The sequence below is a fragment of the Lethenteron reissneri genome, chromosome 17 (assembly GCF_015708825.2).
Source record: "Lethenteron reissneri isolate LAM-NWPU_2019-01 chromosome 17, ASM1570882v1, whole genome shotgun sequence".
In the NCBI taxonomy this organism is placed as follows: Eukaryota; Metazoa; Chordata; class Hyperoartia; order Petromyzontiformes; family Petromyzontidae; genus Lethenteron; species Lethenteron reissneri.
In genome coordinates, this window is record NC_083795.1 from 15,183,192 (window position 1) to 15,209,311 (window position 26,120).

At 54.9% G+C, this 26,120-nt stretch overlaps 1 protein-coding gene across 1 annotated transcript; it reads left to right on the top strand.

Moving 5' to 3' along the window:
- Window positions 1-5,112: 5,112 nt before the first annotated feature.
- On the top strand, window positions 5,113-16,482 carry LOC133343229 (NK1 transcription factor-related protein 1-like). The gene is given in 3 exon segments (XM_061552666.1): window positions 5,113-6,304; window positions 14,410-14,790; window positions 14,793-16,482. Coding segments are annotated over 3 exon segments (1,197 nt in total). The 5' UTR covers window positions 5,113-5,817; the 3' UTR covers window positions 15,122-16,482.
- Window positions 16,483-26,120: the final 9,638 nt, after the last annotated feature.

Genomic DNA, 26,120 nt, shown 5'->3' on the forward strand with positions numbered 1-26,120 from the left:
ATTACACACACACTCATTACACACACACTGATTACACACACACTGATTACACACACACTGATTACACACACACTGATTACACACACACTCATTACACACACACTCATTACACACACACTGATTACACACACACTGATTACACACACACTCATTACACACACACTGATTACACACACACTGATTACACACACACTCATTACACACACACTGATTACACACACACTCATTACACACACTGATTACACACACACTCATTACACACACACTCATTACACACACACTGATTACACACACACTCATTACACACACACTGATTACACACACACTGATTACACACACACTCATTACACACACACTGATTACACACACACTCATTACACACACACTCATTACACACACACTCATTACACACACACTGATTACACACACACTGATTACACACACACTGATTACACACACACTCATTACACACACACTGATTACACACACACTCATTACACACACACTCATTACACACACACTCATTACACACACACTCATTACACACACACTCATTACACACACACTCATTACACACACACTCATTACACACACACTCATTACACACACACACTCATTACACACACACTCATTACACACACACTGATTACACACACACTGATTACACACACACTGATTACACACACACTCATTACACACACACTCATTACACACAAACTCATTACACACACACTGATTACACACACACTCATTACACACACACTCATTACACACACACTCATTACACACACACTCATTACACACACACTCATTACACACCCCGCTCGTTGTGTTCAGTTGGTTGTCCTTCCTCCTCAGCACCTCCGATTAACGCGGTTGGCTGCGTACGGTGCGAAAGAAGTTCAACAACATACATACACACACACACTGATTACACACACACACACTCTCATACACGGAGAAACACACGTACACATGGAGACAAACACAAAGATTCCCCGAATAGCCTTGACAGACTTTTGGGGCAAGTGCTGTTTGCGAGCACACATACACAAAGAGACGCATACACACTGACACACACACACATGGAGATATATACACACACATACACAATGACATATATAGACACACATACACACTGACGACATACACATAGCGACACAACACAAACAAGACAAAGATCCCCCAAGGCCCGCATGGACACGAGGGAGTGGGTAGCCACCACCATGCCCGGCCGCCTTTGTCTCCCCAGTGGTGATATTTAACGGACCTTATCATATACTGTACTCGTTTGAGGATAAGTCGTCCTATTAACTTACACACATATATACACAAAGACAAAGATGCCTCGTACAGCCTTAACAGACTGTTGGGGCAAGTGTTGTTAGCGAGCACCTATGAAGGCCAGAAGGGTACACGAGGGGGTGGGTGGCCAGCACCACGCCCGACCGCCTTTTTCTCCCTAGTGGCGACGTTTACTCTACACCGCACCAGGTGCTCATTTGAGGCTGAGTCTACCTAGGGGAGGTCCAGGATTGGTTCAAATAATCATCACTTGTGTTGACCGTGAGCGAGAATCGAACTCGGGTCTCCGGCTTCATAGCGCAGCGCGCTAACGACTACACTACCGCTCCCCACACGCACATATATATACACATACAGCAGATACAGACGTACGGATATGCGTACACACTGAAATAGATACAAATCCTGCCTAGACAAATACATAGGTACACACATCCGTGCGCACAATGAGACACACATGGACACACAGAGACATACAGAGAGACATACAGACAGACACAAGGAAACACGCAGAGGCGCGTACAGACACATGAGTCATACACGGAGACATTTAGCACACATACTTACGCAAATAGTGAGCTGCAGACACACGTATAGATATACAGACACACACACATACACAGACACGCGCAAAGAAACGCAGACGCACGCGGACACACACGGACACAAAAGACAAAGATCCCCCATATAGCCTTAACAGACTGTTCGGGCAAGTGCTGTTAGTGAGCATCTTTGAAGGCCGGCACGGCACACGAGGGGGTGGATGGCCAGCACACGCCCGACCGCCTTTGTCTCCCTAGTGGCAATGTTTTTACACATCGCACTAGGTACTCATTTTAAGCTGAGTCGACCTAGAGGAGCCCCAGAACCGGTTCAGATAATGGCCAACTGGTGTTGGCCGTGAGCAGAAATTGAACTCGGCTCGCCGGGTTTGTAGCGCTGCGCGCGAACCACTACACTACCGCTCCCACACACAAACACACAGATCCCCACCCCGTCTAGCCTTAACCAGACTGTTGGGGCGAGTTCTGTGAGCACGCACATAAAAGATCCACCGTGTAGCCTTAACAAACTGTAGGGGCAAGTGCTGTTAGCGAGCACCTATGAAGACCGGAACGGTACACGATAGGGGTGGGTGGCCAGCACCACGCCCGAACGCCTTTGTCTCCCCAGTGGCGATGTTTACACACCACACCAGGTACTAATTTGAGGCTGAGTCGACCTAGGGGAGGCCCAGGACCGGTTCAGATAATCATCACTGATGTTGGCCGTGAGCGGAAATCGAACCCGGGTCGCCGGGTTTATAACGCGGCGCACTAACCGCTCGCCTACCACTCCCCACAGTCGCACTTACACAGACAGACACAGACACACACACACACAGACACACACACACACAGACACACTCACACAGACACACTCACACAGACACACACACAGACACACTCACACAGACACACACACAGACACACTCACACAGACACACACACAGACATACTCACACAGACACACAGACAGACACACACAGACAGACACACTCACACAGACACACTCACACAGACACACACACAGACACACTCACACAGACACACAGACAGACACACTCACACAGACACACTCACATAGACACACACACATAAACTAATAGTCGTCGTCTCTCTAGGGAGGTGAAGTCGCTGTCTTGGATCGTAAAGACTTCGCCGCAGAACTGAATAAGAAATACCACCTATGATGTGCTAGCCGGGTGTTTTTGGCTCAGCGAGGACAAAAACACGGAGTCGTAGTATCGTTTAAAATAATCCAAGAAGTACGCACACGGGATCCAGCCACACCATTGATCTAGCCACAGCAGTTAACCAGCCACAGCAGTGATGCAGCCAACAGCAGTGAGTCAGCCACATCAGCTGTCATCCAGCACAGCAGTCATCATCGTCATAATCGATGTTAAACGATGCATCCCCCGGGAAGGAGTTGATAACGGGAGGCGCAAGAGGTTGTGCTGATGCCTGGCTTGGTGTGAAATCACCCTCTGTCCGAGTGAGTGAGTGATTGAGTGGCTGAGTGTGTGAGTGAGTGGGTGGGTGAGTGTCTGAGTGAGTGTGTGATTGAGTGGGTGAGTATCTGAGTGAGTGAGTGATTGAGTGGCTGAGTGTCTGAGTGAGTGTGTGAGTGAGTGAGTGGGTGAGTGTCTGAGTGAGTGTGTGAGTGTGTGAGTGAGTGAGTGAGTGGGTGAGTGTCTGAGTGAGTGTGTGATTGAGTGGGTGAGTATCTGAGTGAGTGTGTGATTGAGTGGGTGAGTGTCTGACCGAGTGAGTGAGTGATTGAGTGGGTGAGTATCTGAGTGGGTGTGTGATTGAGTGGTTTGAGTGTCTGACCGAGTGAGTGAGTGATTGAGTGGCTGAGTGTCTGAGTGAGTGTGTGCGTGAGTGTGTGATTGAGTGGGTGAGTGTCTGAGTGAGTGTCTGAGTGAGTGTGTGATTGAGTGGGGGAGTGTCTGAGTGAGTGTGTGAATGAGTGTGTTAGTGTGCAAGTCTGTGTGTAGCGTGTATGTGTGAGTGAGTGTGTAAGTGTGTCAGTGTGCAGTGTGTATTCGTCTTTGTGTAAGTGTGTGCAGTGTGGACATATGTGCATACTTGTGTACATATACACACGTGGGTATTTATGCAAATCATGTGGTGTAAAAGTGTGTTGCGTAACTTGTAAATATATGTGTATATGTAAGGTGTGTGTTGTGAGTTGTTCATATATTGGGTGTGCGATGTGTGTATATGTACGCTTACGCAAACACACGAACACACACACACACCCATTCACACGAACGCATAAGTGAACACCCATCCATAGACAAAGATCCCCCGTATAGCCTTTAGCAGACTGTTGGGGCACCCTCTGAAGGCCGACACGGCACACGAGGGGGTGGGTGGCCAACACTACCCCCGGCCGCCTTTGTCTCCCCAGTGATCACGTTTTATAAAACGCACCCGGTACTTGGCTTAGGGGAGGCCCGAACCGGCGGATAATGTCGTCACTGTTATTGGGGGTGACCCGGAATCCAACCAAGGTCGCCGGGTTCGTAGCGCAGGGAGCGAACAACCGCGCCACCGCTCCCCATCAACACGCGCACGCGCACGCATTCACACAAACACGTACGCGCATACATAAACAACCATTCAATCACACACACACCCGTTCAGACACCCATCCAGACGCCGATTCATACACGCACGCGCACACGAATACATCCACACCCCCATCCATCTACACACACGCACATGGACGAGCACACACGCACATGCTTGAACACGCACACGCACATGCTTGAACACACACACAGACGCACAAACACACACACGCGCATATACAATCACACGCGCGCGCACACGAAGACACGCAAACACGCACACGGACACACACGGACACACGCAAACACGCACACGGACACACACGGACACACACGGACACGCGCGCGCGGCTAAAGTTGCTGCTGATACCCGGGCCGCTGCGCGCCGCGCGGGGAGTCGCGCGGCGCCGGGACGAGAAGGAGCGACACGGGGAGAAGCAGCAGCAGCAGCAGCACATCAGTCGTCACCTTGGCGAGCCGAACCGCTCGCTCGCTCGCTCCCTCCCCCTCTCTAGCGCGCTCTCTCTCTCTCCCTCTCTTCCTCTCTCTCTCTGGCGATTCTTCCTCGCCTCCCTCTCTCGCTCGCCTCTCCAGCAAGGAAGCGAGTCAATAATAAATAAATAACGGCGCGGGCCAGGTGGATCGAGCGGCGCCCGCCGCCTCCCCGCGGACACGAGCGGCGGCGCGCAGCCACCGACCGCCTCCTCGGCGGAGTCCCCCGCGGAGCGCTCAGCGCCGCGCAGGGATGGGCGGCTCCGGGCCAATTACCGAGACGCGGGACCAGTCGCGAATTCATAAATAATCGGCGCGCGGGCCCCGCGGGGAGACGCGGCGACGAACGGGAGGAGGAGGAGGAGGGGACAGGAGGCGCCCCGGGTCAGCTGAGCGGAGCGATCCCCCGTGGTGGTGAGCGCCGCTCGGACGCTGCCGCCCGCCTCCTTTTCGAACGGCAAAGTTCAGAATCGTCACCGGGGGACTCGGACGAGGCGCCTCGTGGCCCCGGCACGGAACAACTTCGTCGTGCGACTTTATTTATTTATTTAGAAGTTAAAAAATAAATAGAAATATTTGGGGGGGGGGGGGTGGTCGTTCGGTGGAGCACGCGACGTCGCGAGGGGGGTCTCCGGGCCCAAGGAAGAGCAGCTCGCGGCGCAGAAGGAACAGGAGGGAGAGGCGGAACGCGAAGGAGTAACGGGAGAAGAACCGTGAGAGGAGGAGGTGGGAGAGCAGCAGCAGCAGCCAGAGGAGGTGGAGACGAAGAGCGGGAGAAGGAAGAGGAGGGCGGAGCAGGAGCACGAGGAGGGGGAGGAGGAGGTGGAGGAATTGTCGGGACAGGCGGCGGCGGCGGACGAGGAGGAGGAGGAGCAGCAGTCTCGGTGCGGCGCGGCGGAATGAGCTCGCACCGCGAGGACGCGCTGCCGCTCGCCTGCGAGGCCACGCTGCCCGCCGCGGTGCCGGGGAAGCCGCCGCCGCCGCTGCAGGTGTTGCCGCTGCTCCAGGCCGGGGCCCGCGGCGACGGGCTGCCCCCCCTGCTGCCCCCCCTGCTGCCCGCCGAGCCCGAGCCCACGGCCTGCAGCGGGGGCAGCCCGGGGCGCTCCCCGCCGCCGGCCGCGGCCCGGCCGGACGCGCCACTCGCCGCGAACGCGCACCGCACCACCTCCTTCTCCGTGCTCGACATCCTGGACCCCAACAAATTCACGGGCCGCGTCCGCGCCCTGCAGCAGCAGATGCAGCAGCAGCAGCAGCAGGCGTCCCTGCTGGAGCCCCTGCTGCACGGAGAGCCCGAGGCGCGGAGCCCGCGCGGCGCGGAGCGAGACGCGGACGGCGCCGATTCGGGGACTCCGCCGCTCCGCGAGAGGTCGGGGCCCGCAGAGACAGGTACCAGCGGTGGCGGTGGCGGCGATGACGGTGGTGGTGGCGGTGGTGGCGGTGGTGACGGTGGTGGCGGTGACATTCCGATAGTGGTGCTGGTGGTGGTGACATTGGTGGTGCTGATGTTCGTTGTCGTGGGGGCTGTGGAAATAGGGAATTTGGAGATTGTTTACATGGCGTAAGTGGTAGAGGTGGTGACGGTGTGAACAGTCGTGAACGTGGTTGGTGACATAAGATGTGGTGTTGGTGGTGGTGGTGGTGGTAAAGGTGTCATTCACTGCAGCGGGGATGGAACAAGAGTGGACCGAGTGATGGTGTTCGTGGTGGAGGTGATGGCGCCGATGTGTACGGTGGTGAGCGTGGTTCATGTTGTAACCCACTTCGTTGAGCTGTCACTTGTGACGAGGTCGCTTCCGAAAAAGAGCTACACAGCTCCGTGTGCCTTACCTGGTAACATGAGGAGTGACATGAGGAGTGACATGAGGAGTAACATGAGTAAAACATCGTTTCGCTTTAAGTTTGGTGGCGATGGACGTAGCGAGTGGTGGTATTTGTGTGTGGCAGTGACGACTCCGCTGAGTGGTGGTACTCGTGACAGGGGACGTGGTGTTGGTGGTAACGGTCGTGGTGGTGGCACTGCAGGTGGTGGTAGAGGTGGTGTTGGTGGTGGTGGTAGAGGTGGTGTTGGTGGTGGTGGTGGCACTGCAGGTGGTGGTAGAGGTGGTGGTGGTGGTGGTGTTGGTGGTGGTGGTAGAGGTGGTGTTGGTGGTGGTGGCACTGCAGACAGTGGTGGTGGTAGTGGCACTGCAGGTAGTGGTGCTAGAGGTGGTGGTGGCACTGCTGGTAGTGGTGGTAGTGGTGCTAGAGGTGGTGGTGGTGGTGGTGGTGGCACTGCTGGTAGTGGTAGAGGTGGTGATAGAGGTGGTGGTGGTGGTGGCACTGCTGGTAGTGGTAGAGGTGGTGATAGAGGTGGTGGTGGTGGTGGTGGTGGCACTGCTGGTAGTGGTAGAGGTCGTAATAGAGGTGGTGGTGGTGGTGGTGGCACTGCTGGTAGTGGTAGAGGTGGTGGTGGTACTGCTGGTAGTGGTGTTGGTGGTGATAGAGGTGGTGGTGGTGGTGGCACTGCTGGTAGTGGTGTTGGTGGTGATAGAGGTGGTGGTGGTGGTACTGCTGGTAGTGGTGTTGGTGGTGATAGAGGTGGTGGTGGTGGTGGTGGTGGCACTGCTGGTAGTGGTGTTGGTGGTGATAGAGGTGGTGGTGGTGGTGGCACTGCTGGTAGTGGTGGTGGTGGTGATAGAGGTGGTGGTGGTGGTGGCACTGCTGGTAGTGGTGGTGGTGGTGGCACTGCTGGTAGTGGTAGAGGTGGTGATAGAGGTGGTGGTGGTGGTGGCACTGCTGGTAGTGGTAGAGGTGGTGGTGGTAGAGGTGGTGGGGTCGATCGTCGCATAGAGGCAGTGCGGGTTTTGTGCGAACTTCAACGTGGACATCACGCCCGTGATTTCGCTATACAGGTGCGATTCCAATTCCAAAGAATCGACGACGACGACGATAGGAATCTGCCCATGACAAGAGTCGTCATCGCACTCGTCACGCCATGGAACCGTTCGCGTGGCCCCAGTCTGGGCCCGGCGGGCTCCGCGTGGCCCCCTCTCGCGACTCCACGGGGCCGAGCGAGAGACGACGCCGAGACGCGCACAGAGCCCGAGACAGAGACGACGCAGAAGAGACACAGAGAGAGAGAGACATATGAACAGGGGCTCAGAGGGAGATGCAGAGGTCAACGATAAACATCGGATGATCTAGAGACGGAGACGCTACAGGGGAAGACGGAGGAGACATAGACACAGACAGCGAGACGAAGAATTAATCAGACATCAAAACAAAAACGTACAGAGAGAGCAACGCGAGACGGGCCTATACATCGCTAGAGACAGAGAGACATGCAGAGGAAACAGAGGAAGAGACAGCGAACCAAAGAGAGGGACAACCCACAGAGAGACTCATACACATTAAGCCTCGTGCACAGCGATACTCATACACAGAGAGACCCATACATATACACTCATACACAGACACTCTAATCCAGGGAGGCACAGAGATTAATATACAGACTCACATGCAGAGAGACACAGATACTCATATACAGAGACTCACGCACAGAGGCTCACATAGAGACTCACACAGAGCCTCGTACACAGAGAGACATAGAGACTCATACAGAGAGAATCGTACACAGAGACACACACAAAGGCTCACACAGAGACACACACAGAGACTCATACACAGAGAGACACACAGATACTCATACAGAGACTCATACAGAGACTCATACACAGAAACTTACACAGAGACTCATACACAGAGACTCACACAGAGACTCACAGAGAGACACAGAAACTCACAGAGAGACACAGAGACTCACAGAGAAACACAGAGACTCAGAGAGAGATAGAGGAAGGCGGAGACAGAGCGACAGAGAGACGACATCCACAAGTCTCGGGCGCCGGGGAGACGTCCCGCCCGCCCGCCCGCAACTCCGTGGCCTCGAGTTCAAGAGTTCCTGAGCCACGGTTCAATTCCAGATTCGTTCGTGGTGCAGGGGACGGCTCGGGGGGGGGCGAGCTCTCCACTCCGCGAGGCCTCGGCAGCGGCAGCAACAGCAGCGGCAGCGGGGGACTGCCCGGAGAGCCTCATTACTCGCCGTGACACATCCAATTTTCTCCTTATCTCCCCGTTATTCAAAGCGAATCGGACTAATTGTACAAAAGTGGGTTATCTCGGAAAAATTAACAGCCTCCCCGGTGCGTTTAGAGCGGCGGCGGCGGCGGCGCTTCGGAGCCGTGGCGGTGACACCGCCTCGGAGTGGCAGGCGCAGATTCTCGGATCGATATCCCATTATCGACTTCCCCGTATCTCCTTCCTGCAGCTTGCAAACACTCCTCCAACGTCTAAATTATAAGATCAGGAATCAGATAATTGCCCGATTAAAACTTATTAGAGTTATTAGCGGGGGTATTGATCTGGGCTACCTTTCGACCCGCGCTCCTAATCACGCCTCTCCCACGGCCACTGTAAATTAAAAAGGGACTTTAATGAGAAATGAAGGTTAATCCATCTAAACAAACATCAGCAGAAAAGCGCCGCGCTCCGCTAATGGACCCCCCCCCGGCCCCCCACAACGCTCTCCCCACTCGCGATAACCACAGCCGAGCTGGGAGACGCTGCCCCCCCCCTCACAGGGAATTGTAATTGGGGAGGGGGGGGGGCAATTAAATGACGATCAGATGGGGAGGTTTTTTTTGTTGTGTCCGGGTGTTTGAGTGCCATTACGCGGGCGAGAATGAGGGGATATGTGAGCGTGTGAGTGGATGAGCGTGTGGGAGAGTGAATGAATGAGTGTGAGTGGATGGTGAGTGTGAGTGAGAGTGAATGAGTGGATTAGTATGTGAGTGAACGAGTGCATGAGTGAATGAGTGTATGCAAGAGTGAATGTGTGTGTGAGAGAGTGCATGAATGTGTGAGAGAGTGAATGAGTGTGTGAGAAAGTGCGTGAGTGTGTGAGAGAGTGAATGAGTGTGTGAGTGAGAGTGAATGAGTGTGTGAGAAAGTGCATGAGTGTGTGAGAGAGTGAATGAGTGTGAGAGTGAATGAGTGTGTGAGAGAGTGAATGAGTGTGTGAGAGAGTGAATGAGTGTGTGAGTGAGAGTGAATGAGTGTGTGAGAAAGTGCATGAGTGTGTGAGAGAGTGAATGAGTGTGAGAGTGAATGAGTGTGTGAGAGAGTGAATGAGTGTGTGAGAGAGTGAATGAGTGTGTGAGGGAGAGTGAATGAGTGTGTGAGAAAGTGCGTGAGTGTGTGAGAGAGTGAATGAGTGTGAGAGTGAATGAGTGTGTGAGAGAGTGAATGAGTGTGTGAGAGAGTGAATGAGTGTGTGAGAGAGTGAATGAGTGTGTGAGAGAGTGAATGAGTGTGTGAGAGAGTGAATGAGTGTGTGAGAGAGTGAATGAGTGTGTGAGAAAGTGCATGAGTGTGTGAGAGAGTGAATGAGTGTGTGAGAGAGTGAATGAGTGTGTGAGAGAGTGAATGAGTGTGTGAGAGAGTGAATGAGTGTGTGAGAGAGTGAATGAGTGTGTGAGAGAGTGAATGAGTGTGTGAGAGAGTGAATGAGTGGTGAGAGAGTGAATGAGTGTGTGAGAGAGTGAATGAGTGTGTGAGAGAGTGAATGAGTGTGTGGAGAGTGAATGAGTGTGTGAGAGAGTGAATGAGTGTGTGAGAGAGTGAATGACTCACGTGTGTGAGAGTGAATGAGGGTGTGAGAGAGTGAATGAGTGTGTGAGAGAGTGATGAGTGTGTGAGAGAGTGAATGAGTGTGTGAGAGAGTGAATGAGTGTGTGAGAGAGTGAATGAGGTGGTGAAGAGTGGATGAGTGAAGGAGGTGTGTGAGAGAGTGAATGAGTGTGTGAGAGAGTGAATGAGTGTGTGAGAGAGTGAATGAGTGTGTGAGAGAGTGAATGAGTGTGTGAGAGAGTGAATGAGTGTGTGAGAGAGTGAATGAGTGTGTGAGAAAGTGAATGAGTGTGTGAGAGAGTGAATGACTCACGTGTGTGAGAGTGAATGACTCACGTGTGTGAGAGAGTGAATGACTCACGTGTGTGAGAGAGTGAATGAGTGTGTGAGAGAGTGAATGAGTGTGTGAGAGAGTGAATGAGTGTGTGAGAGAGTGAATGAGTGTGTGAGAGAGTGAATGAGTGTGTGAGAGAGTGAATGAGTGTGTGAGAGAGTGAATGAGTGTGTGAGAGAGTGAATGAGTGTGTGAGAGAGTGAATGAGTGTGTGAGGAGAGTGAATGAGTGTGTGAGAGAGTGATGAGTGTGTGAGAGAGTGAATGAGTGTGAGAGTGAATGAGTGTGTGAGAGAGTGAATGAGTGTGTGAGAGAGTGAATGAGTGTGTGAGAGAGTGAATGAGTGTGTGAGAGAGTGAATGAGTGTGTGAGAAAGTGCATGAGTGTGTGAGAGAGTGAATGAGTGTGAGAGTGAATGAGTGTGAGTGAGAGTGAATGAGTGTGTGAGAGAGTGAATGAGTGTGTGAGAGAGTGAATGAGTGTGTGAGAGAGTGAATGAGTGTATGAGAGAGTGAATGAGTGTGTGGGAGAGTGAATGGTGAGTGTGTGTGAGAGTGAATGAGTGTTTATGTGAGTGAGAGTGCATGAGTGAATGAGTGTGAGTGGATGAGCGTGTGAGAGAGTGAATGATGAGTGTGTGTGAGAGTGAATGCGTGTGTACGATAGTGCGTGTGAGAGGGCGAGTGGGCCTTGACCTCCCCTAAATCGACTCAGCCTTAACAATGAGTACCTGGTGCGGTGTGTAAACATCGCCCTGGGGAGACAAAGGTGGCCGGGCGTGGTGCTGGCCACCCACCCCTTCGTGTGCCGTGTCGGCCTTCATAGCCGCTCTCTAACTGCACTTGCCTCAACAGTCTGTTCAAGGCGATTCTGGGGGTCTTTGTGTGTGAACTCATGAGTGTGCGTGAGCGTTTGGATGTTAGTGCTTGTGAATTGGCCTTGTGAGGGAGTCGGCGCAAAATTCCTCCCTTGCCAAGCTCTGCTGTCATATATATATCGAGGCGTAATCGGCCAATTAACGAGAGAGGTTGTTTTTATATATGGGAGGGAAACCGCAGCGCCCGGAGAAAACCCGCGCGTGCGTGCGAGGGTGCAACGCTCTATCCCGTACAGACGGAGCAGGTGGAGTTCATAAACTCGTGGCGAGACAGAGAACGCCTCCTCCTCGACGCCCGCGGCAAGCGAGTCTCCCCCATCTTCATGTGATCCACCAACCCTCGCCTCCAAAATGCCACCACCACCACCCGAGTGTCCGTGATGTTAGGCGTGAGTTTGGGTGAGTTTGGGTGCAGGACTGTAGGTGCATCTGCCGTGTGTACGTAACATCACTGGGGGACGAATGCGGCCGTGCGTAGTGTTACCAACACCACCCCAATGCACAGTGCCATTCAGCATTAATAGGTGCTCGCTAACAGCACTTGCCCCAACAGCCTGTTATAAACTATACGGGGCATCCTTGTGTTTGGTTGAATGTCTCTGTGTGTGTGTGCATGTGCGTGTAATGTGAACATCAGTGTGTATGTATGTGCATGTAAATGCGTGTGTCTGTGAATCTGTCTGTCGCAAGCGGGAAGGCGCTTTCCCCAACAGTCTGTGCAGACTGCAGAGAGGATCTTTGTCGGTAGTGATCGCACTGCGCTACGAGTCCGCCCTAGAGCCTCCTCTAGGTCGACTGGGCCATAAACGAGTACCTGGTGCGATGTGTATAAAACATCGGCAGTGGGGAGATAAAGGCGGCTGCGCGTGGTGCTGGCCACCCACCCCTCGTGCGCCGTGCCGGCACTTGTCCCAACAGTTTGTTAGGACTGCAACGGGGCATCTTTGTCTTTGGTGAGAATCGCGATCTCTAAGTGCGGAGCGGAGACGTCGCGGTTTAGAGCCGCGGGCGACTGGCCCAGAGTTGAGATGCGAATCCTTTACACAGACAAAGATCCCCCGTGTAGCATTTACAGACTGTTGGGGCAAGTGCAGTGAGCGAGCACCTATGAAGGCCGGAACGGCACACGAGGGGAAAAGGTGGCCAGCACCACGCCCGGCCGCCTTTGTCTCCTTAGTGGCGATGTTTACACGCCGCATCAAATACTCATTTGAGGCTGAATCGACTTAGGGGAGGTCCACGACCGGTTCAAATAATGGTCACTGGTCTTGGCCGTGACGGGAACGAGAACTCTGGTCGCCGGATTCGTATCGCGCAGCTCACCGCTGCACACACAGACACACACCAAGCACTCGCGGAGATGCGCACAGGCACACGGACGCAAGGATTGTGATTACGCACCATTATTTATTTTTCAGTTTCGTCACCTTCGACATCAATGACCTTAGAGCAATATCAGTTGACCTCAGGGGCTCACGTTCGAGCTGACACGCAGAGTGACACATTAACTAACAGGCAGGGTGACACACGGACTGACACGCAGGGTGGCACGCGGACTGACACGCAGGGTGACACACGGACTGACACGCAGGGTGGCACACGGACTGACACGCAGAGTGACACATTAACTAACACGCAGGGTGACACACGGACTGACACGCAGGGTGACACACGGACTGACACGCAGGGTGACACACGGACTGACTCGCAGGGTGGCACACGGACTGACACGCAGAGTGACACACGGACTGACTTGCAGGGTAACACACGGACTGACTCGCAGGGTGGCACACGGACTGACACGCAGAGTGACACACGGACACGGGCTATGGCATCGATTCTCCGATGTCCAACGCCTCGCGCCAAAACTGACACACACACACCACCAGCACGGCCCCACGTCTACACACACACCACCAGCACGACCCCACGTCTACACACACACACATCGCCACCAGCACGACCCCATGTCTACACACACACACACCACCAGCACGGCCCCACGTCTACACACACACACCACCAGCACGACCCCACGTCTACACACACACACGCCACCCCATCTCTACACACACACCACCAGCACGACCCCACGTCTACACACACACACGCCACCCCACGTCTACACACACACACCACCAGCACGACCCCATCTCTACACACACATCGCCACCAGCACGACCCCATCTCTACACACACACACCACCAGCACGACCCCACGTCTACACACACACACGCCACCCCACGTATACACACACACACGCCACCCCACGTCTACACACACACACGCCACCCCACGTCTACACACACACGCCACCCCACGTCTACACACACACGCCACCACACGTCTACACACATACACGCCACCCCACGTCTACACACACACACGCCACCCCACGTCTACACACACACACACACGCGCACTGCAGAGAGAGCGCCCTGCGGTGTTCACCCGCAGCCCCGTGGTGCGACTCGCACCTCGACCCGGGGCCACTCAACTCGCGCAGCTTCTTGTCGTCACGAAGTGAAGCCGCTCCGCGCTCACGAGAGTCGCTGCCCTTCTTTGCCCCCCCCCCGCTCCTCCGTTGGACCCCCGTGCCCCCCGCTTCTCAGGGTTTCAGCTCCACGACGACTCGGAGCCCGAGGGACGCGGGCTCTGCGCGGGGCCCGGCCGGGACTGCGCTCCCGAGGAGGATCGCGGCGCCGAGGCGGCGGCGGTGGCGGCGGCGCGGGACAAAGCGGGCGGCAGAGACGGCGCCGGGGCGGACGGGGAGGAGCGAGGCGGCGGCGGCGATGGCTCCGAGGATGGAGGAGGCGGCGGCGGTGGTGGTGGAAGCAAGGGGAGTGGGGACGGCACCGGGGGCGGCTCGCAGAAGCAGAAGCGCAAACGGTGCTCGTCCGAAGCCAAGTCGGGGAAGCCGCGGAGGGCGCGCACGGCGTTCACCTACGAGCAGCTGGTGGCGCTGGAGAACAAGTTCAAGTCGACGCGATACCTCTCGTGTGCGAGCGCCTCAACCTGGCGCTGTCGCTCAGCCTCACGGAGACGCAGGTGAAGATCTGGTTCCAGAACCGGCGAACCAAGTGGAAGAAGCAGAACCCCGGAGCCGACACGAGCTGCCCCGCGGGAGGGGGGCTCGGCTCGGGGTCGATCTCCCCGCCGATGCCGCACCACCTCTCCATGGGGCCGCCGCACTACTCGGGCCCCGCGGGCCTCGTGTGCGCCGCCGCGCAGCTGCCCTTCATGCCCTCGCACTCGGTGCTGCCGCCGTTCCTCCTCAACTCGCCCGCGTACGGCGGGGCGCACTCCTTCTACCCGCACATGTGAGGGACCCCCCCACGCCTTCCGTACACCCCAAGGAGACCCCCCCCTAAGGAGACTCCCTCATCGCTGCACTCCTCCATTCTCCACGTCCCCCATATCGGGGTTCCGGACCCGGGTGGCTCCTCTGACCTCCCACCTTGACCCCCTTACCTCCCTCCCCCCTCCCTGTCCCCCCCCCGGCCCCCTTGGACGCGAGGCCCCCTCTACGATTACTTGAACGCGGCGCGGGCGGTGGAGCCGCGCAGACTCAGGGAAGAAGAAGAGGAGGAGGATGAGGTGGAGAAGGAGGTGGAGGAGGAGGAAGAACCGCGGGAGTCGCGCGGAGCCTCGGCCGCACGCGGGCGCCGCCGCAGACATCGAGGGAATGGGCGGAGGAGGTTCAATCGGCGCTCAGGAGTTGGAGGAGTCCGCGCTTCTTCTCGATCGAGCGATGAAGAGGGACGCACGTGGCTTCTGTGAACTCACGCACACACGTGCGCACGCTCCGCGTACCCCGCGCGTACCCGTCGCGTACCCACACCCGTGTGCACGCGCCGTGTCCACACACTTGTACATTGTCTACACACCCAGGTGCACATGTACTCTACACACGTGCACACAAGTGTACTTGCTCTGTGCGTAAACACGTGCAACTTGCCGTCTGCATGTGCACACACGCACGCACAGAGTTCACGCCATGTACACACACACGTGTACCCACGAGTACACACTCTGTACATATCACACTCGCGTGCATGACCGCGCCGCCGCCGTGATGTTGAGGAGGAGGAACAGCTTCGTCTCCGTCGCCCGCGAGTTGAATCTCACCGAGTTTGAGTCCGGAGCGAGGCGCCCTCTCTGCTGTTGCTGCTGTCCGTGTGCGATTCTCTGCTCTCCGTGTACAGATCCGTGAGCGAGCGAGTACGTGAGCGAGTACATGAGTGAGTCAGTGCTTGAGAGAGTCAGTGTGTAAGCGAGTCAGTGCGTAAGTGCGTGCGTGAGTGAGTGCGTGAGTGAGTGACTGTGTAAGTGAGTGCGTGAGTGAGTGCGTGAGTGAGTGCGTGAGGGACTGTGTGAGTATATGAGTGAGTGCGTGAGTGAGTGTGTGAGTGAGTCTGTGAGTGCGTGAGTAACTGTGTGAGTGAGTGCGTGAGTGCGGGAGTGAATGTGTAAGTGTGTGAGTGAGTCTGTGAGTGCGTGAGTAACTGTGTGAGTGAGTGCGTGAGTGAGTGTGTAAGTGTGTGAGTGAGTCTGTGAGTGCGTGAGTGACTGTGTGAGTGAGTGCGTGAGTGAGTGTGCAAGTGTGTGAGTCTGTGAGTGCGTGAGTGACTGTGTGAGTGTGTAAGTGTGTGAGTGAGTCCGTGAGTGAGTGCGTGAGTGAGTGAATGCGTGAGTATAAATAAACGCGTCGCGATGCACGCTGTAAGATAATCACCCCACATTAAATTTTTAACTCCTTGCGCTCGTCCCTCGTTTGTATTTGACGCGTGGCGGACTCGGGTGCCGATTACCTCCGTGGGGGAGGGGGTGGGGGTTGGTGGGGTGAGAGCAGCGCCCCAGGGCGAGCGGAAACAATCAATTAACTTCGTCACCTAATTGCGCACAAACAGCCGAGGCGCTGTTTCCCCTCGGCGAAGAACGAAGAGGGGGGCTGCGAACCGGTTCCGCCTTCACCGCCCCCAGCGCCATCCGCACAGCTTCGAGTCCTGGCGAGTGCTGAAGGCTGCTGGTTGGTGCTGGAGGGCCGCTGCAACGAGATGGTGTTTCTCGTAGACCCAGGTAGACCCAGGTAGACCCAGGTAGACTCAGGTAGACCCAGGTAGACACAGGTAGACACAGGTAGACCCAGGTAGACTAGACACAGGTAGACCTCGAGTATCTATTGCATGAAGACCTGGGGTGAAATATGTGCAGGTGATAGTGGTGATGATAATGGTTGTAATGGTGATGTTGATGGTGATAATGGTTGTAATGGTGATGTTGATGGTGATAATGGTGATGTTGGTGGTTGTGGTGATATTGATGATGATGGTGCTGATGGTCGTGATGGCGATAATGATGGTGATGTTAATGAAGATGATGGTGGTGATGATGATAGTGCTGATAGTGATCATTATGATGATTTTAATGATTACAATGATGGTGGTGGTGATGAGAAGAATGACGATATTGGTGATGATGATGCTGTTGCGGCGCTTGTATATACTGTATCTTTATACTGTATATATACTGTATGGATATACTGTTTGTAAAAAAAACTGCAAGCAGCGACTGCGATCTTGCATCGGCGTTTCGGCCAAATAAATTGATCAGATCGATCAGATTCGATTTTGGTAATCAGAGCAGCGCACGCACAGAGGACGAAGCTACCGGAGACCCCTCGTTTAGACCCCTTCACTCGGGGGTCCTGGGTCCCCTTCGTATTTCGCGGCAGTGAATGTGGGATACGTTCCACGTACCTCGCTGTCGCCCATCGTCTGACGCTCGTAGCGTGTACACATATACTTACATACTGACTCAGATCAGCCGCGTAGCCTGTAACTTGGGCGCAGGGCAAGGGCTATTCGTGTGCGGTGTAGCCAAGAACAACACACGGACACATTTGTCTTCCCAGTTCTGACGATTACCCCCCGCACCATGTACTTATTTTAAGGCTGAGTCGACCTAGGAGAAACCCATGCCTGGTTCAGATGTTGTTGGCAGTGAGAGGGAATAGAACTCGCGAAACCGTTTTCGTGGTGCAGCGCGCCAGCCACGACTACCGCTCCCCACACACACACAAAGATCACCCGTGTAGTCTTTAGCAAACTATTAGGGGCAGTGCTGTTTGCGAGCACCTATGAAGACCGGCACGGCACACGAGGGGGTTGGGTGGTCAGCACCACTCTCGGCCGCCTTTGTCTCCCCAGTGGCGATGTGTACACATCGCAACATGTACTCATTTGAGAGTGAGTCAACCTCGAGAAGCACAGGACCGGTTCAGATCATCGTCGCTGGTTTTGGCCGTGAGTAGGAATCAAACTCGGGTCGCCAGGTTCGAAGCGCATCGCGCTACCCGCTCCGCTACTGCTCCCCACATACACACAGACACACATACTCGTGCATACACACAGACACACAGACACACATACTCGTGCATACACACAGACACACATACTCATAAATACACACAGACACACATACTCATGCATACACACAGACACACATACTCATGCATACACAGAGATACATACTCATGCATACACACAGACACATACTCATAAATACACACAGACACACATACTCATGCATACACACAGACACACATACTCGTGCATACACACAGACACACAGACACACATACTCATGCATACACACAGACACACATACTCATGCATACACACAGACACACATACTCATAAATACACACAGACACACATACTCGTGCATACACACAGACACACATACTCATAAATACACACAAACACACATACTCATAAATACACACAGACACACATACTCATGCATACACACATACACACAGACACACATACTCATGCATACACACAGACACACATACTCGTGCATACACACAGACACACATACTCGTGCATACACACAGACACACATACTCGTGCATACACACAGACACACATACTCGTGCATACACACAGACACACATACTCGTGCATACACACAGACGCACATACTCATGCATACACACAGACGCACATACTCATGCATACACACAGACACACATACTCATGCATACACACAGACACACATACTCATGCATACACACAGACACACATACTCATGCATACACACAGACACACATACTCATGCATACACACAGACACACATACTCATGCATACACACAGACACACATACTCATGCATACACACAGACACACATACTCATTCATACACACAGACACACATACTCATGCATACACACAGACACATACTCATGCATACACACAGACACACATACTCGTGCATACACACAGACACACATACTCATGCATACACACAGACACATACTTGTGCATACACACAGACACACATACTCATGCATACACACAGACACACATACTCATGCATACACACAGACACACATAAACGTGCGTATTTTATCAGCAGCGACTGCTTATCCACTGCTGGATGAAGGCCTCCCCAAGCCGCCGAAATCTCGAACGTCCTGCGATGTACCGATCCACTGACACCCGAGCAGGAGACGATGTCATGGCTCCACGTCTCCGCAGTGGACGAGCGCCTTCCCCTCCGTTGGCTGCCACTCCGGCGTTAGCCTCGACCACCCGAGTCGCGTCTCCCCGAGTCGCGTCTCCCCGAGTCGCGTCTCCCCGAGTCGCGTCTCCCCGAGTCGCGTCTCCCCGAGTCGCGTCTCCCCGAGTCGCGTCTCCCCGAGTCGCGTCTCCCCGAGTCGCGTCTCCCCGAGTCGCGTCTCCCCGAGTCGCGTCTCCCCGAGTCGCGTCTCCCCGAGTCGCGTCTCCCCGAGTCGCGTCTCCCCTTGGGCAGGTATCTGCAATCGTCGTTACCTTGAGCCCAACTTCGCCAGCCGCATTCGTGAAGTTTCTTCAACAATTTCCCCGCAGTTCATTCCCACCGCTTTGTAAGAAGCGCCGTGCCCCCTCGCACCTCCGCCGTGTCCCCTCGCACCTCCGCCGTGTCCCCTCGCGCCGCGATTCTCTCGGCGCGTGCCGCCCTCTCTGCCTTCTGTCTCTGCGAGGCCTCGTGGCCTGTGACTGCCCCCCACCCCTTTCCCGTGTGCGTCGTGTTCCATTGTTGGAAATATGTTTCCAAAATGTTTATCGATAACTTTGTTATTGATGTTTGTGAGATGTTGTTGATGGCTGTGTCCATTTCCACCGAGTCTGCTCCCAGGGTTAGAGAACTGCGTGCTTGTTGTTGTTGGTGTTGTTGTTGTTGGTGTTTAGTTTGCTATCTTCCCCCGCACCTCCGATTTCGGCACGACTGGCTACGTACGGTACGAAAGAAGCTCGATGTACATTTGTGATGAGTATTCATTGGTCTATTGCGTAACAAGATTTGTGGTAGAGAAACCTTTACCAAACCAAGCTCGTGACCCGTGATTGGTTGTTCTCTGCGTGTTCCGCTGTTCCGTTCATGAAGGATCTTGCTGAATAAGAAATGGGGGAAAAACAACATCAGGGAATGATGTCTCAATCATTCTTATCTCCAGCAAGGGAAATACGACTGACAGAAGGGATTGTATGCACATTGGCATCAAAGACAAAGATCGCAGTATAGCCTGAACAGATTACTGGGGCAAGTGCTGTGAGCAAGGTGGCACGGCACACGGAAGAGTGGGTGGCCAACACCACGCCCAGCGGCCTTTGTCTCCCCAACGTTCACGTTCACACAACGCGCCAGGTATTATTTTAAAGCCGAGTCTACCTAGGGGAGGCCCAGGACCGGTACAGATAATCCGTCACTGGTGTTGGCCGTGAGCGGGAATCGCCGGGTTCGCAGCACAAGGCGCTAACCGCTACACTACCGCTCCCCACGTACACAGATCATGACGCGCACGCACACTGATTATCCCACATACACACAGATGGACAATTGACCTTAATTTAAACCCAAATAGGAATAGTACCTGCGGACACACACGCGGACACGCACGTGGACACACACGCGGACACACACGGACCCACACGCGGACACACGAACACGGACCCACACACGCAGACGCACACACGCGGACGTCACACGGACCCACACGCGGACACACGAACACGGACCCACACACGCAGACGCACACACGCGGACGCACACGCGCCCGTGCGCGCGGTGTAATCTTCACCATCTGTGGCTGTGTCGATCGCGAGTTGAATATGGACTCCGTGTGGCCCATTTGGACTTCCCCTCTCCTCCAGTCAACTCGGCGTGACGGTGGCTTTCACGGATTCGCCACGAACGAACACCGCCTCGCGGGGAAATCGCGCACGCGGCACGGGGACGTTTCGGGCTCGGACCCTTGAGCAGGGGTAAATGGGTAGCCGCCTATGGGGCCAAGGTTAGTCGAGCAAGGTCGACGCTCACGATTCGCGCCTTCCACGAACGGGATGAGATGTCAACACGAAGTGCAAACAGCAAACAGCAACGACAGAGACGACCCCATCACGGCAGAGACGACACCATCACGGCAGAGACGACACCATCACGACAAACAGAACCCATCACGACACACGCGCCATCACGACACCATCACAACAGATCCGACATCATGACAAGAGACGCAACCCAATCGCAAGAGACTCTGTCGCAGACTGACCCTGTGCCTCTCTCTCTGTGTGTGTGTAATAAAAGGACTCGAACACTTCTTTCTGTCTTCGTGTCTTTATTCAGGTTCACGTCTTTACCCACACGGCACTCTGTTATAACTCCTGTAATTGTAGCCCCCGGCTATTCACTGCTATTATAGCTTCCTCACCCCTCTGACTCTCTGCTTCATCTACTGTAACCTCCTCCCTGCAGACTTGCTGCTACCCCTATGTGCAGACCCTCTGGCTGTCACTGTATGCAGACCCGCTGCCCACTCTCTCTGTGCAGCCCCGCTGCTGACTGCAGCCTCCTCGCTGCTTCGGGTCGGTCACCGCTGGCCAACGGTGCCGATCCTCGCTCCCCCCGTGTTCGTGGCGATCTCGCCACACCCCGCTTCGCCCTTCGTGGCCTTCCTCTGTTCCTGGTTCCCCGTCACTCCCCCTGCTCTTCCGGATCCCCTCCTTCTATACTCAACCCCTCTCCCCCCACGTGACCTAACTCCTCCCCCCCTGACGGCACCTCAGAAGGGCCGTTTACAACCGCATTACATCACCCTCCCCCCTAAAGAAAATCCAGCCGACCTCGGCTGAATTGCAACCTGAAAAGCAATGCGGGTGTAAAGGGCCAACACGCAAAAAGACACGAAGCATTGAAGAACATTATAACAATAACACAACACAACACAATCTAACGAAACGTGAGGGATTTCGAGCGAGTACGGGTAGCCGGGCCGTCCCGGACGGTCGGCGGCCCACCCGCCGAGCGGGAACGTGGAAGGGTTTTAGGGGCGACGGGCGCAAGTTCTTCCGTCGCCATTGGAGGCCCGCCACTGTCCCGCTCGCGTCCAGAAACATCCCGTACTCGCGTCCGCGGAGGGATAGGAAGAGCTGCAGGTCCCGTGGGTTCTGCGGCTCCGGTCGGCGTCCCACAAGCGGAAGGTCCTCCTCCCTGCGCTGTCACGGCCGGCTTGTCTGTGAAGGGTACGACAGGCGCTCTCGCAAGGTCAGCAGACACAGGCAAGGGCGAGTCGGCAGCAACAGACCCCGGCAAGGCAACTTGGGGAGATGACGCATCCGGCCGTGGGGCAATGTATGGCTTCAACCGGGACGTGTGCACGAACCAACGCCGTGCACCAACCTGAACACGCGCCGACTGTGGGTTGGGAACCTCAATGAGGCGGACCGGACCCTGCCAAGGTCGATGTAATTTAGGAGATGTACCTGGCCGCACCTGTGGGCAATGAAGCCAGGCCAGGTCCCCCTTTTTCCAGGGACACTCCCCCTTTGAACGTCGGGCACACCGCTCATTCCTGGCCTGAGCCTTGGCAGTAGCCATGCGGGCATTTTCCCTCGCCTCAGCGACACGCCGAACGTTGTCCTTAATATACTCAGGAAGAGGCTTAACAGGCCCCCTCGCACCGGTTCCCAACTGGTCATGAATCGGCGGCACGTTCTCACGGCCGTACATAAGGAAAAACGGCGAGTATCCAGTAGCCGCGTGCGGCGTCATGCGATACGCCGAAAGCACCCCAGGGATATGCAAATCCCAATCAGATTGGTTTTCCCCGACTGTATGGCACAGCATGGCGGACAGAGTCCGATTCAACCGTTCCACCATACCATCCGTTTGCGGGTGGTAGGGGGACGTCCGTATCTTTTTAGTTCCAAGAGCCGCACACACCTCCCCCAACAATTTAGACGAAAAGTTACGTCCCTGATCCGTAAGGAGCCTCTCCGGAGCCCCTTTGTCCATTACATACCCAAATAGAAAGGCGTCCGTGATAGACGCCGCTGACTGGTCAGGCAAGGGCCAGGCCATCGGCCAGCGAGAGAGGTACTCCACCCCCACCAGTAAATACTTATTCCCTTTAGCTGATGGCGGAAAGGGTCCCAAAATATCTAACGCCACCAACTCATTAACCCGAGATACTTTAATCGATTGTATCGGCGGAACATATGGATGTTTAGGCGGCTTACGGCGGGCACAATCGGGACACGCGCGAACGTGACCGACGACATCCGTCGTCATGCCGTGCCAATAATAGTCTCGTTGCAGCGTCAATAGGGTTTTCTGCACCCCCAGGTGTAAAAGTGTGTCACAGTGCAAAGATCGAATCAACTCATAGCGCAATGACGCAGGCACAACGAGACGCCAGTGTTCCTGTATCCCTTCCCTCCACATCAGTAACCCATCTCGGAGAGCAGTTTCCGAATTACCACCCGCACCGACTTCCTTACCCGCCTTCTCCGTTCGTTTCCGTAACGACACCAAAGAATCGTCCAACATTTGCTCCCGAATCCACACAGACCTTGGAAGACGCAAAATCCCGTCAGCCGGTCCCCCTTCAACCGGTCCCGGTGTAAGCGGAGGTTCGAGAACATCCACTGCCCGCGCGACAGGTTGAGGGGGGGGCTGAGCCGGTCCACACCTATGCGTCCCCGACGCACACGCACAAGGGGATTGTTGCGGCAACCTGGACAGTGCGTCCGCGTTAGCGTGACGCACACCCTTCCGATGGTGAATTTGGAAGGAGAATTCTTGCAACGTGTCCAGCCATCTCGCCAATTGTCCGGATGGCTGGTCCATCTTAAGAGCGTACTGCAAGGCCGCATGGTCCGTTCGGACAATAAACGACCGACCGTACAGATACGGTCGAAATTGGCGGAGAAAATACACAATAGCCAAAAGTTCCCTGCGAGTGACGCAGTAACGAGTTTCCGCGGGAGACAAAACCCGACTCCCGTACGCAACCACACGCTCAACACCACCTTTTGACTGGGACAACACCGCCCCAATCCCGGTGTCACTCGCATCAGTATCCAGAATGAAGGGATGTTCAAAATCCGGATAATCCAACGTCGGCGCAGTAGCCAGTAGGTCGCGCAGGCTCCGAAACGCCGCCTCCTCCGGCGGTCCCCACACAAATTTGTGCCCCTTCCCAGTAAGGAGATGCAAAGGCCTGGCGATAGTAGCGAAATTCGGAACAAACCTCCGGTAATATGAGGCGAACCCCAAAAACCGACGCACATCACCCACCGTGGCGGGGGTTGCCCAATCCCGGACACACGCAGTTTTCTCTGGATCCGTGGCCACCCCGTCCGCACTAACAATATGTCCCAAGTATCGAACGGAACGTTGCAGTAGATGACATTTCTTAGGCTTGAATTTCAAATTAGCAGAACGCATTCTGGCAAAAACGGCCTCCAACCGCAATAAATGCTCATCAAATGTGCGGCTGAAGACAATAATATCATCTAAATAAATGAGACATGTCTCCCACTGCAACCCCGTCAATACCAACTCCATCAATCTCTGAAAGGTGGCAGGGGCTGCATTCAACCCCATCGGCAGACAGTTAAATTGGAACAACCCCTGCGGCGTACGGAACGCTGTCTTTTCCCGCGAGGGCTCGTCAAGGGGAAGCTGCCAGAAGCCCGAAGAGAGATCTAGCGTTGAAAAAAACTTAGCCCCTGACAAGGCGTCGAGAGAATCGTCCATACGCGGTAGGGGATACGCATCTGCCACCGACACTTTATTTAACTTCCGAAAATCCACACAAAATCGTAATTTACCATCTTTCTTTTTAACCAACACGACAGGCGCACCCCACGGGCTATTAGACGGAGATATAATATCCGCTTTCAACATGTCTTCCACTGCCCCTCGAACGTGCTCACGCTCAGCCGGACTCATCCGACGCGAGTTCAAGCGGATAGGGGCCGCGTCCCCCGTTTCGATGTGATGAGAGAGCAGCGAGGTGCGTCCCAAGTCCAAATCGTCCGAGCTAAACACATCGGAATAGCTCGCTAATAATTTATGAATCGCACAACGCTGCTCAGCGGAAAGGGCCGAATTTTCCGCACATAATTCGGCGATCCAACGATCGTCCACCCCTCCGTCGTGTGAAACACCACCCACCAGCCCCCCGTCCGGAATGTCACTCTGAGCCGTAAACGCCGTAGTGGCGTGTGCCACAACGGTACCAGCCGGCACACACACGCTTTCAGAAGTCGCATTTAACACCTGCAAAAACGGGCGCTGATCCGGACGGACAATGGTTTGCGCCCCCACCAGTGCCAATCCGCCCGTAACAGCGGCGGACGGCGACAGCAAAATTCCACAAGCACTCTGCCGACCCGGAACCGGCTTCCGGTATCGTAGGGGAATGAGCATCTGCGAGCCAGGTGGAATATCAACTGAAACTTCCGATAACGCCTGCACCTGGGCAACCGGAGCCGGTCGCCCCCAGGTGGACTGTAAAAACGCCAATTTGCGGCCCCCTGGCAGTTCAATGCAATTTTCATTGATTCTAATTAAAATGGGCATCTTAGCCAAAAAATCCGTGCCCAACAAGCAAGGAACCGCCAGGGACCTCGAAATTAACACAACGCCCGAGGCCGAGACCCCCCCGATAGAAATATTAGCGTCCACCTGTCCCACGATGCCCATACTACCCCCGTTCGCAGCGATGCAGGAAGCGTAAGCCGGCCTCACGGCCCCCGGTGGGATGTTCAAAAGATGGAATATGACATCCGAAATAATGGTCGCGGACGCCCCGGAATCCACCAAAATACGCACGTCCACCCCTTGGATCGACCCCGGTACGGTGGACGAACCTGTAGCGGCCGCGACAACCCGCCGAGCCAACTTACGCCACTGCGTTATCGAGCGACAAGGCGCAGATACTGGCCTCCCATATTTTAGAACATCCGCGTCGCACAACAACGGCGATGAG